Source organism: Drosophila kikkawai, chromosome 3R (genome assembly GCF_030179895.1).
Source record: "Drosophila kikkawai strain 14028-0561.14 chromosome 3R, DkikHiC1v2, whole genome shotgun sequence".
Taxonomy (NCBI): domain Eukaryota; kingdom Metazoa; phylum Arthropoda; class Insecta; order Diptera; family Drosophilidae; genus Drosophila; species Drosophila kikkawai.
Genome location: NC_091731.1, coordinates 6,000,126 through 6,016,752, shown reverse-complemented (window position 1 = coordinate 6,016,752; position 16,627 = coordinate 6,000,126). Strand labels below are relative to the sequence as shown.

The following is a 16,627-nucleotide window of genomic DNA, read 5'->3' as shown; positions in this document are numbered from 1 at the left end:
CACCAGCAGCCACACACACACCAGCGCAGCGGCGACAAACTCACCACGAAAAAGTGGTCACATGACCCAACGCCGCACAAGTGCGAGCGAAGGGGAACCTACGATGGAACGGCGAAACAACCCCCGAAAATTGGCACGCGCCAAAAACGAGTGCAGAAACTTTGAGAAGCGAAAAACGGAGCTGCAGAAACTTCAGAAAGCGCGTGACATTTTTTCACTCTTGCGGACGTGGCGAAACGGAACAGAAGTGCGAGCGGAGTATTTGATTTTTTGAGACCGATTTTTAAACTCAAACTGCGAGGAAACAGTTTGCGAGTCCAAGTGACCGACGATCGAGTGACCAGAACCCGAGACCGACAGGCGGATCTCGAAGAGGAGTGTTGTGACCAAAGAACCACCAAGTGAGACTCGCCGCAGCCCACCAGTGGCCAGCGAGAAGCCAACCATCGACGCGAGGCCAACAGCGGCTGAGATCACGAGAGCATATTCCCAGCCGCCGGCTGACGGTTTTGACGAAGGTCAACCAGGAGACCAGGAGCAGAAGGTGCCGGCCCAGGACCAGCGGCGGAGCACCTACGGATTCACGCGTGTGTGTGTGTGCGTGAGAGCGAGACGGGTGAGTGTATAGAGTGAAACCGCATTTTGGCCAGCTAGAATATCACGTGACCATAGAAATTTCTCGAAGGCCTCGATGCGGCGCCTCCAAAGAGTAGGCTAGACTTGTAACTTCTTACCTGACCTAACTTGTTAACAACACAAAGGCTGAATTGGGACGGGCATAACAGCTGACATCCGCATGAGTTTTCCAATACTTCTTAACGAACTTTTCTAATACTACGCCGAAAACAGATGATTGAAATCTTAAATATTTCAAATTAACATTTTACGGCCAAGAATGCTGGTACTTTTAATTTTTGTAATGAACTAGGAACCCATTAAAGTACTTATGATGGACGCTAGAGCGGGAAAAATTCTAATAAGCCCCCTATTAACAAAACTCAGGCAAAATAAACGCGTTTGTCTATACCGGCCAGCTGATATTCCTTGGGAACAAAAGGTCCCTAAATCGACAAAGGAAATTCGCTTATGTTAGAGGGAAATCCGCAAATGTTATCAAATTCACTTTGTAAGGATGTGTCTTGGGCCGGGGTAAACCTCAGCGGCCCAGGATTCCTCTCCAGAAATATTTATATTTTTAGAGACGGCCAAACCATGAACGCCGAATTTTTATTGAATTTTTTCTAGGGGAAAAATGGCAGCAAAAGGGGCTCGTTTCAAGGGGAAAAATCTGACTTGATGAAATGGGAAATTTGAACGGTCACCCTGGCGACGGCCAGGTGCTCCTCCGTTTTTTTCTGCGTCCGCTCGGTTGCCCAGCAGCGGCGACTCTTCGACCGGTAAGATCTCCCGTCGCCCGACGTGACCCAGCGGCGATGGCGGGAGACAATGCAGCTCGGACGGGAGGAGAGGGAAAAGGGGAATCTTGGACGCGATCACTCTGGCGATGGCCAGGTGCTCCTCCGTTTCCTGCGCCCGCTCGGTTGCCCAGCAGCGGCGACTCTTTCGATCGGCAAAATCTCCGCCGCCCGGGGTGACCCAGCGGCGATGGCGGGCAAAATGCAGATCGGAAGGAAAAGAAGAGGGAAGAGGGGAAAATCTTTGAGCACGCGCCGGCGGCGAGGAGCCCGTAGCTCGGGAAAACCCAGCAGCCCCGATGCCCACGCCAGATCTGTGCCCGGGAGAACCCAGCGGCGACAAATCCCGCTCCCGTCCCGCTGCTCTGGCCCGGAGCTTGCCCAGCGGCCACGCGAAGTTGGTGCGGGAGAACCCAGCCACCAGCTCGGCGAGTGAGTGAACGGGAGGGGAACACTTTGGCGCGCGTCACAATAAGGGATGATTGTAGCAACGCGGGGTTTTATCCGGGTGCGAGGGAGAAAGCGATAAGTTTTCTGGCTTCATTTGTCTGCGCTTTATTTTTATTAATTTAGTTATTATTTCTATATTTTTCTAAGCTTTGACTGCCGTCCCTAACCTGGCCCTACGCCACACTCCAGAACTCTGGCCCTGACATTTTGGCTCTCGGCCGGCTCACCCGCTGTTGTCGGTGGACTGGGACACGTGTCCGGCAACCGGATTATCCTTGGGCACTCGCGTGCCCTTTGGGACTTTGTCGCTTTCTGTGTTTCGTGTCCTTTTTAGACCTAGTAGTCGCGGCGGGAGAGATGCGTAACGATCGCCTTCGAAGCTGCCAGAGAAGTGAAGTAGGCCAAGTTCGGGCAGAGCCCTCGTGACCTAATTCTGCCCAGAATTGGCGGGCAGCGCAGCTTTCGGTCGTCGGCTTTGTTTACGTTTTCGGTCGTGTTTATTTACACGCCGATCGTGTTTGTTTTCGTCGTTGTTTACGTTTTCGATCGTGTTTATTTACATGCCGATCGTTGTTGTCATCCCGGAGGGGAAATGTCGTTGCCTCTGCCGCTGTCGCTTCGGCTTGCGTCGGCAGCGGAGAGGGGAAATGTTTTGAGCGCGGCCGCGACTGTTTTAGTGCGGCCAGCTTTTGTTGTTGACGTAGGCGCCGTCCCTACAGTCGTTCCCTAAAAAATGTACACGCCTACTTGCTGTTGTCTAATGACTTTGTAATCTGGCCCTTCTTGGGCAAAGTAACTCCGGCTCCGTGCCGCTAAATATACAGTTGTGTGTGTGTGATATGTGTTATGCTTAATTCTAGTTTATCAGATGCATTAAATGCTAAAATTACTTATAATATATATATACAGTATTTACATAAGCTTTTTGTGACTTCGTCACACTCCATCCCATCCTCGGGAGGGCTGGTTTCCATTTCGGTTCACCTGAACCTGGAAACGCTGGTTTCCTTCCTCCTCTAGAACTCGAATCGTCCGTCGTCAAGGAGTCTCGAGTCGGCCTTGGATCCGGCGGAGTAGGGCGGCCGGCAACGTGCCGTTCGGCGTGGTCCACCCCGCCGGGGCAGGCACCCAGCGGGGAGGGTTGAGGGCTCCCTCGTCGGTGTCCAATGACGCTTCGTCGGACGAGCTGGGCGGGCTGTCTGCCCAGGGAGGTGGTGGTGGGCCCCTCGTTGGTGGTTGGCGAACCGGCGGGATGCCGAGTTCCTCACTGAGGTCTTGCGCTCTTCGGCGTGCCTCCTCTGCGGCCAGCTCCGCAATGATGGGCAGCCGTGGTCGAGGATCGCGCCTGGGGGTCACCGCGCGCATCGGGCGGTGGTGTGAGGACCGGCGTATGATCCCAGGCCAAATATTTCCTCATACGAGGGCGGAGGGGATCTGGTACGGCCGGCGGTGAATGGTGCCCAGCCTTGGAGTGACGGGGTCCCGACGTGAGTGGCGCTGGGCGGAGTCCAACGCGGGGGCGCCGACCGTGTTTGGCAGGCCGCTGTCCCGGCTGGTTTCGTCCTCGTCGGCTGTGAGGGTTGATGAAGACTCGGCGACCGTGTTTGGCAGGCCGCTGTCCCGGCTGGTTTCGTCCTCGTCGGCTGTGAGGGTTGATAAAGACTCGTCGCCGTCGTTTTCCCGGTCGAGTACGTCCACTGGTATCTCCCCGAAGCACTCGATGAGGGCGGCTTCCACTTCCCCCATGTACGGCGAGGTCCGGTTGGTGCTTTCCTCCGCGGTGGGGTCGTATATCACGGTTGTATCGCTGTCCTTCTCGCAAGTGCCGGTTGGGTCGTAGTGTCGGGGTACGTGGTTGTCGCTGTCCTCGTCGTCGGAGACCAGGTCGTACACCGCGCCCAGGGGTCTGGGAGAAACTACCACTTGCAGCTCCTCCCTGACGGGATCCCCGTGAGGGGGGTCCCCTTGGTTTAGGCCGTCGTTGCTCCCCGTGGCTGTCTCATCTAGAGTAGTGAAGGCGCCGAACAGGTCTTCCAGGGTGCCTTCCACCGGGATGTCGAAGAGGAACCAGTCGTCTGGCAAAGCGGCGACCTGATCCCAGGCGTCATCGGCGTCTGCGGAGGGTGTACAATCTCCGGGTGGAGTATCCCGCTGTCGGGGCGGAGTCAGGTCGGCCCGAAGGGGTCCGAAGCGATTGTCCGGTGGCACCTCCTCCTCGTTATTGCTGTGGTGAGGGACAACCTCCAGAGAGGGTGCGTGCGGCCCGGTGGGGCTGGTGCGCAGGGGTGCCAGCGGCATGCCCCTTGATGGTGGGGAACGAAGTCCGGTGTGCTCATCCAGGTGGACCTCGTCCTCGTCATCGCCACGGTGGGCGACTTCCGGAGGGGTCTGCTGTGGCCCAAAGGGACCCATGTGCAAAGGCACTAGGGGCGGCATTCCCCTCGAACGTGATGGCCGTAGCTCGGCATGATCAATCGGGTTCACTCCCTCCTCGTCATCGCCACGGTGGTGGGCGACTTCCGGAGGGAGTGGTCGTGGTCCAATGGAGCTGGTGGGCAGAGGTGCCAAAGATAGCATACCCCTGGTAGAGGGTTGGCGAGGCCCAGAGCGGTCGTCCGGGTCCGTTCCCCCTGCGTTCTCGTCGTCGTCGATGATCACCGTCCCAGGCATCTGTCGCCCCCGAAGGGAGCCGATGCCGAGGGAGGCGAGGTTTCCTCCAGGGAGAGGCGGACGAGGTCTGGGCCCGGAGAGCGCTTGGAGAAGGCCCTCGGTAGCGCTGTGTATCCAATGAGAGGCCTCCGGTGACGGAGCAGGGATCAAGGGGCGCCCAAATTTTGTAGTATGCACACATATCGAATACGCACTGTACCCAGAGTACTTAAAGAGTGCGCACTGTAATACAATGTTGCAGGCTATACATAATTCAAAGTCCCGGTCATAAACCATGAGTGGCCGAAATATGAACCGATCGCTAAGGCTTAGCCTGCAGAAAGTGCTAGTGTCGGCATATTTGCATCGAATGGACTACACGCGCATACCGCCTCGCGCCTCCACTTGTGAGCGCATAGCCAATGTACATAAGTACATTTCCTTATACATAGGAATACATATACACAGCCGTCTCTCTGCCGCCGAGCTGCTCTCTGCGAGCAGCGCAGCTCCGAGACTTAGCTTACTTTATAACTTAAGGAACTTTGTACAATTATTAACTGATTGAGCATTGGAGCGGCATCATAGCTGCACCTATCATTTAACTCTTGGAGCTCTGGAGCGGCACCATTGCTGCACCAATTTAAAAACCCAAATAAAAACACTAATAAAAATATAAAACTAAAACACCAAGTCTTATCCTTTAAAGGAAATGTGTATGGCGGATTAATCATATTTCACCGTCCATGGTCCTTAGTGGCTTGTTCCCGTCTTTGGGGCGACGGTGGTCTGGCGAAGACGGGGCAGGGTTTCTGCGTAGATACACTCATAAAAATTTTTGCCTAAAATCGCCCTAGAAAAGCCGCTTTTCGCCCGTGTTTTTAGAAATTCGCCATAGAAACGGTTCCAAAGGCGAGTCGCTCTAGATTTGAGAAAATTTGCCCTAAAATTGAGGAAAGAATCTTTCCTAAATCTAGGGCGATTTTTCTTAAATGAAGAAACATTTTCTTGTTTATAAGGAGATTTGTCCTAAAAATGGGACAAATTTTACTCAAATTGAAGGTGAATTTTTTCTTACATTTAGAACGATTTTTCTTGAATGTAGAAAAATTTAAGGTAAGTTGCAATTGTTTGTTGTTGCTGCTGCTGTATTTGTAAATAAGCAATAATATTATTTTTGTTGTAAATAATATTGTTAATAAATAAGAAATAATATTATATTTGTTGTAAAAATGTTGTTAATAAATATTAATAATAATATTTTTTGTTGTTGTTTACAACAAACACAATATTATTATTGTTTATTAACAAAGGCGGCCAAAATGCTAACACTTTCGGTGTTGCAAAAGAGACTTGCTCTTACTAAGTGTTGGCCGGCCACCGTCACCTCATGCCAGAGACGTTTGAACCAGTTGGGAATTGTATGTGCACGCGTGTGGAATTTGCGAAAAGAATCCGCCATAGTTTTACGAAAAGTTGACCAGCAAAACAAAGAAAATTCTCCCGTAATTTAAGAAAATTCGCCCGTAATTAAAGAAAGAAAATGAAAGAAGCAAATCCGAAAATTTTGCCCTATATTTGAGGAAAATATGTAAATTAACCCTAAAAAAGTGTATTTATGGCGGCTATTCTTTATTTTACTGTGCCTTGCCTTAAATTCATGAAAACCTTTTCTTAATTCCAGAAAATTTTTCTTAGTTTAAGGGCGATTTTTTTTATGGCTATTTTTCTTAAATCTAGAAAATTATTTTTATGAGTGTACAGGAGTCAGCCGTGCTTTGCCTGTGGGGACGCGTGGCTCGTTATGCCTCTTGGTGGGCCAGCTGAGAGATGTTGCTGTAAGGACAGATGAGAGTGCATTAGTGAGTGGCCCTGGGCCCTACCTAACGGAGTGGGCTAGGACTGGCTGGCTACGGCTATGACTTCTGAGGAGAGACGCATGTTCACTCCACTAGGGGGTTCGGGACGTTGGACAGGCGCTCCTGTCAACAAGTGGCCCCTGTGAAACATGGTCATCTCCCCCTACATGGGTGCTCGTCGCTAGTGTTGGCGGCGCGGGATGGGTCCCCTGCGCCGCGGCGCGCCGTGCGGTCTTGGCCGCTGGCTGTGCGTCCAGAGTGGCGTCGTCGGCTGAAACTGGTTCAGGCTGGCGGTCCGCCAGCGTCGGCTTCCTGGCATGTGCAGTTGCACGATGTTCGGCGATGGGAACTTCGCTAGCTTCGCGGCAAAGCCCTCGGCCGCGTTGAATAAGGCGTGTCGGCGTACCAGTACCATGGATCCAACTGGTGGTCTCCATGTCCTCCGGCGCAGGTTGTAGTGACGGCTCTGCTCGGCGGCGGCGACTTCGAAAATGTTCCGGAGTTGCTCGCTTCGCTCCGTCGGGGTAATCTCTGGGGTGCCTCGTCCGGGGGTGATCTCGTCATACAACGTCTTCGGGAGTCGCGGTTCTCGGCCTTGTACCAAGAATGCTGGGCTGAATCCGGTAGTGTCAGAGACGCTACTGTTGATGGCCAGTGATATCTCTGGCAGGAGTTGATCCCATTCGTTCTGCTGGCCTCCATCTAAGTACTGGGCGATCATCGTCTTGATCGTTCGATTTGCCCTTTCCGTAGGATTCTGCCTCGGAGTGTAGGGCGCCGTGTGCTGGAGTTCCATTCCGAGGGACTGGCAGAACTTCTGGAACGAGCGACCGGTAAACTGTGTACCGTTGTCGCAGACAAATGTCCGGGGAACACCGAATCGGCTCAAGATCCGTTCTCTGAAGGCTCGCTCCAGTTGCGTTGCGGTAGCTTTTCGAAGCGGCACTAGCTCCACCCACTTGCTGAAGGCGTCCAGGAACACTAGAAGCATCGTGTTGCCTTGTTTCGACCGCGGCAGTGGGCCGACGAAATCTGCGCATAGGATGTGGAACGGCTCCTCGACCTGTCGAGTCAACATTTGACCCGCAGGTTTCTCTTGGCACACCTTGTATCGCTGACAAGTAGGACAACGACGAACGTACCGAGTCACCTCGCGGAACAATCCAGGCCAGTAATAGCGCTGGGCCACGCGAGTGCTGGTTTTCCGGACTCCTAGATGACCGGCGGTGGGGTGATCATGACATTCTTCGAGTACTCGGTGACGGTAGTCCGATCCTACGCAAAGTTTCCAGGGCGTGTACTCCTCCTCCTCAGGTCGGAGTCCAAGGCGACGATATAGCTGGCCATTCTCCTCTCGGTAATCCGGGAATTTTGCTGGTTCGGCCCGAATCTTCTGGAGCATCCTCGTGATCCACTTACAGTTGACTCCTTATACCTCCGCTTGCTGCACGATGGGCAGCGGTTGGCGAGAAAAGGGCATCGGCCACTAAGTTCTGGGCCCCCTTCCGGTAATGGACATCGTACTGATACTGTTGTAACTCCAGTGCCCAACGGGCAATCCTGCCTGTTGGGTTGTCTATGGAGTTCAACCACTTCAAGGAGTGGTGATCTGTGAGGACTTCGAAGCGATATCCCTCGATGTAACACCGCATCTTCCGAATCGCCCAGACGATGGCGAGACACTCCTTCTCAGTCACTGAGTAGTTCCTCTCAGCAGTGTTGAGCCGGCGGCTGGCGGACGCTATCACCCTTTCGTTTCCATCGATGGTCTGCGTGAGTACGGCTACGATTCCGTAATCGCTGGCGTCAGTCTGTAGCACAAACTTCTCCCCAAAATCTGGGCAAGCTAGAATGGGAGCTTCGGTCAGCAGCGTCTTCAACTCCTGGCCATTCCCACTTGTAGCCCTTCTTCAGCAGCGATGTCATGGGAGCCACAACATTGGCGAAGTTCGGCGCGAAGCGGCGATACCAAGAAGCGATTCCCAGGCACCTGCGTAGCTCCTTCAGCTTCGTCGGCGGCGCGAGTCCACGGATCGCAGCGACCTTGTCCGGGTCCGTGTGGATTCCGGCTTCGCTGATCACATGGCCCAAGTACACGATGCGGCGCTGGAAGAAATGGCACTTCCCTTTGTTGAGGCGCAGGTTTGCGCAGCGGAGACGTCTGAAGACCTTTCCGAGGTTGGTGACATGCTCCTCCAGTGTAGAACCTATGACGATGATGTCGTCCAGATATGCAAACGCGTGAGGTTCCATATCCAGACCGATGACCGTGTCTAGAGCGCGTTGAAACGTGGCGGGAGCGGATTGAAGTCCGAAAGGCATGACTCTCCAATGAAACAACCCTCTTCCGGGAACGGTGAAAGCCGTGCACTCCCGGCTGTCCGGGGCCACTGGGATTTGCCAATACCCGTTCTTGAGGTCCAACGTCGAGATGAACTTCGCGTTCCGGAGTCGTTCCAAGATCTGATGGATCCTCGGAAGCGGATATGCGTCCGGCACGGAGTTCTCGTTGAGTTGGCGATAGTCCACGCACATACGGACTTCGCCATTCTTCTTGGCCGCGATTACGTTGGGCGCGCTGTGCGGGCTTTGGAAGGTTCAATGCGCCCATCTCGGAGGAGTTCATTGATCTGTTTGTCAATGACGGCCCTCATGGCTGGATTCCTTGGAAAGTTTCGCTGTTTAAGGGGTCGATCGGTGCGCATGAAGATGCGATGCTCTGCGATGTGTGATACCCCTGAAAGAGTTTCAAACTTGGCCAGTTCCCGGTCCAGACACTCCTTCACCCAGGGTTCAGGATAGTCCTGAGTCTCGGCTTCCTCTGTCTGGAATGAGACTTGATCCTCTGTGGGATGACTCACCGAATTGACGGTTCCGCATAGGGGCGGGCTCTGCTCCGGCGTTTCCTCGACGTGGTCCTGGAAGCGGACACGTTTCATGGAGGCACGGAAAGGGTTCCGTTGCGCGGCTGTGGCGTCTGCCACGGGCCAAACCTGTCTCTAACAAGGCGGCTGGTTCTCCGTCGCTGGTGAAGCTGTGTCTCGAAACTGTGCTTGAGGTGAGGTACTTGGCTGGTCTTCGAGTTCGGAGCATGGCTCCCTTGGCTGCCCTCGATGGGTAGAGCGTGGCTCTCCTTGGGCTGTCGTCTGTGGCTTCTCGGCGTGGGTGGAGTGTGACTCCGTTGCCGTTCTTCGCTGATCAGAGTGTGACTCTGCATGAGGTGCCCCTGGTGGCTCTTCGTCGAGGTTGGAGTGTGACTTCTTCGATGTGTTTCGCTGATCGGAGCGTGGCTCTGAGTGATGTGCCGTTGGTGGCTCTTCGTGGTTGAAGCGTGGCTCTGAGTGATGTGCCGTTGGTGGCTCTTCGTGGTTGGAGCGTGGCTCCGTTAATGTGCTTCGCTGGTCAGAGTATGGCTCTGCGGGCTGGTCCCGTGGGTTGGAGCGTGGCTCCCTTCGCTGGTCAGAGCGTGGCTCTGTCGTTGGTCTCCGCTGGTCAGAGCGTGGCTCTGTTGTTGGTCTCCGCTGGTCGTTCGGTCGCAGTCGGAGGGTCTGCCCGCCGCATAGCAAGGTTGCCCCGATCCCGCAGAGGAAATCTATTCCTAGGAGTATGTCGTCCAGTGCGTCCGACATCACGAGGAGAATGGTGGGCGTCTGTTCACTCCCAAGGTAGATATTTGCCGCCAGAGCTCTGGTCAGCTCGCGGCATGTTCCGTCGGCGAGTTTTACCTGTGTACGGATGTCCCGTGTGTTCCTTCCGTTGTCTAGCATCTGCGCTAGATCTTCGCTAATGAAGCTATGTGTAGCTCCGGTGTCCAGGGTAGCGATAAACCGTCGCCCCTTCATGTGGATGGCAGCGCGGATGCGTCCCTGGTACTGATGGAGAGTATCTCCTATTGGCTTCGTGGGTACGGAGGGTTCCTCGGGTGATTCCCGGTCACACGAGGCCCTTGCTCGTTTCCCGACGGTGGCTGTCGGCAGCAGTCGATCGTCCTGCGTCCTCTTTGGCCGCAATCCCAGCAGAATAGGATCCGGGGATTCCTACACTCAGCTTCGAAATGTTCGGATTGTCCGCAATTCCGGCAGGCATCGCGAACGTTGACTGCTTCCGGTCGTGGTGATACCGCGCTCTTCCGGCTAAGGGAACCGTTGAGGGCGTTGCCTGAAGAGGGCGCCTGTTGAACTCGTCGAGTGGGCATCCTGTCTCCGCCTGCTGCGTAGCTGGCTCCTGTGGCCTGGCGTGGAGTCGGCATATGGTTCTCGGGCGTCCGCCCGCGTCGGCTGCGTGTCTCCTCGTAGTTGGTCACGAGATGCGTTAGTTCGGTCAGCGTACGGAAGTCCTGCCTCCGGGTGTAGAGTTGGTATTCCGGCAGCATGTTCTCGTAAATCCTCTCCACCTCCTTGTACGAGGAGAATCCGGCCCGGCGCATCTGCAAACGGATGTCGATAAGGTATTCCTTGAATGGTTCGTTGGGCTTCTGGAAGTGCATCCTTATCTCATCCTCCAACCGCTGATAGTACCGCGGTGGCAAGAAGAAATCAAGGAATTCTCGGCGGACCTCGGTCCAGCTGGATTGTTGGAGTCCGCTCGTGCGGAAGCAACTTTCGGCTCGGCCGGTCAGCAGCACCACCAGGGCTTGAGCCAGGTATCTCCGGTCGATCCGGCAGGTATCGGCACGCTCCTCGATGTGCTCTATGAATCCATGAGGATCCGTTGTTATATCAAAGGAAAGACCCCACTTGGTCATCCTGTCGATCAGGATTGCTCCCAAGCCGGCTTCACTAGGGGAATGAGCAGATCGCGCGGGCTCCTCCGCCTTCGGGCGTCGCCCAGTGGCTGGTGACGTACTGCGTGGTAAGAAGAGCGAAGGTGGTACCAACGATGCCGACGTGGTCGGTTCCGGCGATATGAGAGACGGATCCAGCGGAATAGGAGATTTTATTTCGCCCGTGGGTGCGTTCCCGAACCGGCGTTCCATTTCCTCGAGTCGATCCTGTACTTCCTCAGAATTGCTAGGCTGCCGCAAAAATGCTATGAGCCGCGCACGTTGCTCGTCCACCGTGCCGCTTCGTTCGAGTCCGAACTCGGCGAGGATGGCTTCTAGCTCCATCTTTTTGCGATAACTTATCCAAGTGACGCCCATGGTTCTCAGGATACGCGCAGAACAAGGATCAGAAATATCAACGGGGCTTGAGCGAGTGGAAATGGCGGGATACCGACGGAATTCTGTATTGCTGGACACGAGTTCGCTGAGATGGATCTCGCAGGATCACGAGGCTTTTGTTCGAGAATTTTTTTTCGTTATTTCCTATAGGTATTTTATTATATTCCTTCACTTCTTATTGTTTTATTATTTTGTATTTATTTATTTATTTGTATGTTATTGTTTTGATTTATCGATATTCTTATTTATTCGATTTCGATTGATTGTATTCGGTATTTTTATTCGTTTATTCGATTCCAGTATTTTCTATCGATCGATTATTAGTAATTCGTTTCTAGTATTTATTATGCGATTATTATTATGTTGTTGATTCTAGTATTTATTATGCGATAATGCCCATATGATACACTAATGCAGTTTTCATTAATTAGCTACTTCATTAGAACCTTGAAAGAGACCACAATATGTGTAATTTTGTGTAATTTGGCTTGAATTTTGCTTGGATTATTTTGGTAATACGACTACGGTCACACCGACCGTAAAAGGTAAACAAAACAAACGGCCGCCATTCGAGGCGTATTACTATGAATTTCTGAATTCCTCGTCGAAGTATTCTTGCATAAATAAATGCAGAATCCTTTAAATTTATGTTTTTAACCTATAAGGCTTACATTTTTTTAAATTATTACCAAAAAAAAATTTTAAATTAATTTTACAGCGTAAGAACCTTGCCCTCGCAAAACATATTATTTTTCCTAATTTTCTAATATTTTTTCAGTTCAAAAAACCAGCGAAATGATATAAAAATAAAATTCTCATTGTGAGACCATACTGTCAACGAACTGGCTAATACATTTTTCAATTACAATTTTCTTCATTAAACCCGTATTTTGTTATCGAGTATCTAGTATATAATATGTAGATCTATCGATTATCGCGGCAATGAAGTAGCTAATGCATTAGAGCGCCATATAGTCGTCTTGCTCGCACTTGTGTAAAACGCTATAGCGCTGTCAAATCTTTAATGAAGTCTCTAATTAATGCGGCAGTGTCATGCCAGTATTATTATTTATTCGTTTCTAGTATTTATTATACGATTATTATTTGTTTGTTTGGCGGTTATTTTATTCGAATTCTATTATTCTTTTCTACGAATTTGTTTTATTATTGTTTTAGGTTATCTGGATTTATCATTTTATTTGGATTTGTTTAATTATTCTTATTTCGATTTATTTGATTTATTATTAGTTCGGTTTATTATTTGAATTATTTATTCATTTGAATCCTTCTTGGTTTATAATATTTATTATATATTTATTATTTTATTTATTTTTTTTTTTGTTATTCTCGGCGGCAGGATCTCGCAGGATCCTTTGAGGGTCGCGGGTGTCCTTAGCGTGGTTGAAGGATATTGAAAACTTCCCGATGTGCAAGGATACGACGATGAGTTTTGATGAGTTGGTCTTTCGAAGTGTAAGATCTGAGGCGATGTGTATTCAATGAGGTGATTTTGCGAAGTGTCCCCCTTAGCGAGGGTCCCCTGTTTTATATTAAACTTAAGCTAGCCGACGCTGCTGCCGCGGGCAGAGCAGAACTGGAGATGTGTGTGGGCCGCTGCGTACGTGTGTTCTTTTGATGCGTTTCTCTGCCGGCGTTGACGCTGGCAGTGACGTTGTCTATGATTTTTTTTTGGCGGTAACTTTTGCTTGTTTTGGCGACGACGCGCCGTATGCACCAATGGAATTTTTCTACGAGTATTCGGCTATTCCCTTTCCCCTTTTGTTTTCACCGATTTTTGCCGGCGACTGTACGTCGCGACACGTGGGACCGAAAATTCTACACTCGCAAAAACGAATGTGCGCTGACCAAATTTATGTATATGAAAATATATCTTTTGAAATTAAATTTTTCCAACTTTTGTCCTCCAGAAAACTAAATTTCCCTTATTTTTCTAGAAAATTTATTTTTCATAATTTTCGTCTCCTAGAAAATTCTGGTTTTTCGGCCAATGGGGCTTTAATCCACTGTAAAAAATGTATCCTAGCTGTCCTGACCGGTCCCTGCTCCGGGCGCCATCTGTAAGGATGTGTCTTGGGCCGGGGTAAATCTCAGCGGCCCAGGATTCCTCTCCAGAAATATTTATATTTTTAGAGACGGCCAAACCATGAACGCCGAATTTTTATTGAATTTTTTCTAGGGGAAAAATGGCAGCAAAAGGGCCTCGTTTCAAGGGGAAAAATCTGACTTGATGAAATGGGAAACTTGAACGGTCACCCTGGCGACGGCCAGGTGCTCCTCCGTTTTTTTCTGCGTCCGCTCGGTTGCCCAGCAGCGGCGACTCTTCGACCGGTAAGATCTCCCGTCGCCCGACGTGACCCAGCGGCGATGGCGGGAGACAATGCAGATCGGACGGGAGGAGAGGGAAAAGGGGAATCTTGGACGCGATCACTCTGGCGATGGCCAGGTGCTCCTCCGTTTCCTGCGCCCGCTCGGTTGCCCAGCAGCGGCGACTCTTTCGATCGGCAAAATCTCCGCCGCCCGGGGTGACCCAGCGGCGATGGCGGGCAAAATGCAGATCGGAAGGGAAAGAAGAGGGAAGAGGGGAAAATCTTTGAGGAGCCCGTAGCTCGGGAAAACCCAGCAGCCCCGATGCCCACGCCAGATCTGTGCCCGGGAGAACCCAGCGGCGACAAATCCCGCTCCCGTCCCGCTGCTCTGGCCCGGAGCTTGCCCAGCGGCCACGCGAAGTTGGTGCGGGAGAACCCAGCCACCAGCTCGGCGAGTGAGTGAACGGGAGGGGAACACTTTGGCGCGCGTCACAATAAGGGATGATTGTAGCAACGCGGGGTTTTATCCGGGTGCGAGGGAGAAAGCGATAAGTTTTCTGGCTTCATTTGTTTTTTATTAATTATTAATTTTTATTAATTTAGTTATTATTTCTATATTTTTCTAAGCTTTGACTGCCGTCCCTAACCTGGCCCTACGCCACACTCCAGAACTCTGGCCCTGACATTTTGGCTCTCGGCCGGCTCACCCGCTGTTGTCGGTGGACTGGGACACGTGTCCGGCAACCGGATTATCCTTGGGCACTCGCGTGCCCTTTGGGACTTTGTCGCTTTCTGTGTTTCGTGTCCTTTTTAGACCTAGTAGTCGCGGCGGGAGAGATGCGTAACGATCGCCTTCGAAGCTGCCAGAGAAGTGAAGTAGGCCAAGTTCGGGCAGAGCCCTCGTGACCTAATTCTGCCCAGAATTGGCGGGCAGCGCAGCTTTCGGTCGTCGGCTTTGTTTACGTTTTCGGTCGTGTTTATTTACACGCCGATCGTGTTTGTTTTCGTCGTTGTTTACGTTTTCGATCGTGTTTATTTACATGCCGATCGTTGTCGTCCCGGAGGGGAAATGTCGCTACCTCTGCCGCTGTCGCGTCGGCAGCGGAGAGGGGAAATGTTTTGAGCGCGGCCGCGACTGTTTTAGTGCGGCCAGCTTTTGTTGTTGACGTAGGTCGCGGTCCCTACAGCCGTTCCCTAAAAAATGTACACGCCTACTTGCTGTTGTCTAATGACTTTGTAATCCGGCCCTCCTTGGGCAAAGTAACTCCGGCTCCGTGCCGCTAAATATACAGTTGTGTGTGTGGGTGTGTAGTGTGTGTGTGGTATGTGTTCGCCCAAATTGCGAACTGCCCGGTACGGCAAATTATGTTTCAAATAAAATTAAAGCGGACACAAAGATGGGCTTCTCAACGCTTTCGATTCCAGATTGCGAGTGATTTCACATTTATTCAAGCTCCTTCTTGGGCAGTTGATTTACAAAATAATGGGTTCTTGAGTGAGTGAGAGAGAGAGCTTTTTCGCTATATGAGCATGCAAGCTCAGCTCTATGATCTTAGGTACTAAATGTAAACATTGGGTTTCAATTATAATCTGCCACTGAATTGCCTGAACATCGGCCGCGTTGACAGCATGTATGCTTCAACACATAGGAATAGGTGCAAGGCGGTGAATAGACCGCTTGTATATGCCAGATTTTGTTCTGACTACAGCTACGCGAACCTTCCCATCATGTCCTGGAATGACCTCTACGACTACGCCTGTTATCCACAATTGGGGGGGAACGTTGTCTTCGTGAATCGCCACCACTGTTCCGACTTGAAGATTGTCCACGCCTTTGGTCCATTTTCCCCGCTGCTGTAGGCTCAGTAGATAGTCTCTCGACCAGTCGCTCCAAAATCGCTGTTTGATCGCTGAGACTAGCTGCCATCTCTGCAAGTACGTGAGGTTGCAGTCTGCCTTTGGCTGCGCGGATGCGGGTGGCAGCGTTGCTAGCGTTGTGCCTACGAGTAGATGCGCTGGTGTGACGACCTCTCCCTCGTTGGGACTGCCACTGTCCACGATGAGCGGCCTCGAATTTAGCACGGCTTCCACCTCCACGATGACCGTATGCAGCTCGTCCTCCTTGAGAATTGCCTTGTCCATAGCCTTCAACAAAAGGTGCTTGGCCGACTTTACGGCCGCCTCCCAAAGACCGCCAATGTGTGGCGCTCTGGGCGGGATGAATTCGATGGTGAATCGGTGTGCTGCAGCATACGACATGATGCTCTGGTCGTTGGTGCCGAAGGGTTCCATGTGCTCCTTGAGGATTCGTGCAGCACCCACAAAATTTGTAGCATTGTCGCAATAAAGTTTGACAACAGGGCCGCGGCGACCCAGAAACCTGGATAAGCATAAAATAAATGTATTAGATGTCAAGTCTTTCACGATTTCCAAATGAACAGCCTTTGATGCAAAACAGACGAACACTGCTATGTACATCTTAATCGGCTGCTTCCCACGAATTCCTAGGGAGACTTTGACTGGGCCAAACAGATCGACTCCGCTTACTTCAAAGGGTCTATTTCCCTGTAGTCGATCTTTTGGTAAATTACCCATTATTTGTGATAGAAGTTTTGGTTTGTAGTGAAAGCAATGGACGCACTGCCTTACAATGGTACTGCACTCACGGCGCGCGTTTATTAACCAGATTGATTGTCTTAAAAGTCCCACCAAAGACCTTGGTCCCGCATGACAGTTGGTTCTATGTAAGTGCCTCAAATATAGATT

General features: G+C 51.5%; 1 protein-coding gene across 1 annotated transcript; it reads right to left on the bottom strand.

Annotated features, from left to right (window-relative positions):
- Positions 1 to 15,499: 15,499 nt before the first annotated feature.
- LOC138928700 (uncharacterized) lies at positions 15,500 to 16,339 on the bottom strand. The gene is made up of 2 exons (XM_070286203.1): positions 16,326 to 16,339; positions 15,500 to 16,241 (listed from the first exon to the last, which is right to left on the bottom strand). The coding sequence occupies exons 1-2, from the start codon at positions 16,337 to 16,339 to the stop codon at positions 15,500 to 15,502; spliced, it is 756 nt and encodes a 251-aa protein (XP_070142304.1).
- Between the last annotated feature and the right edge of the window lie 288 nt (positions 16,340 to 16,627).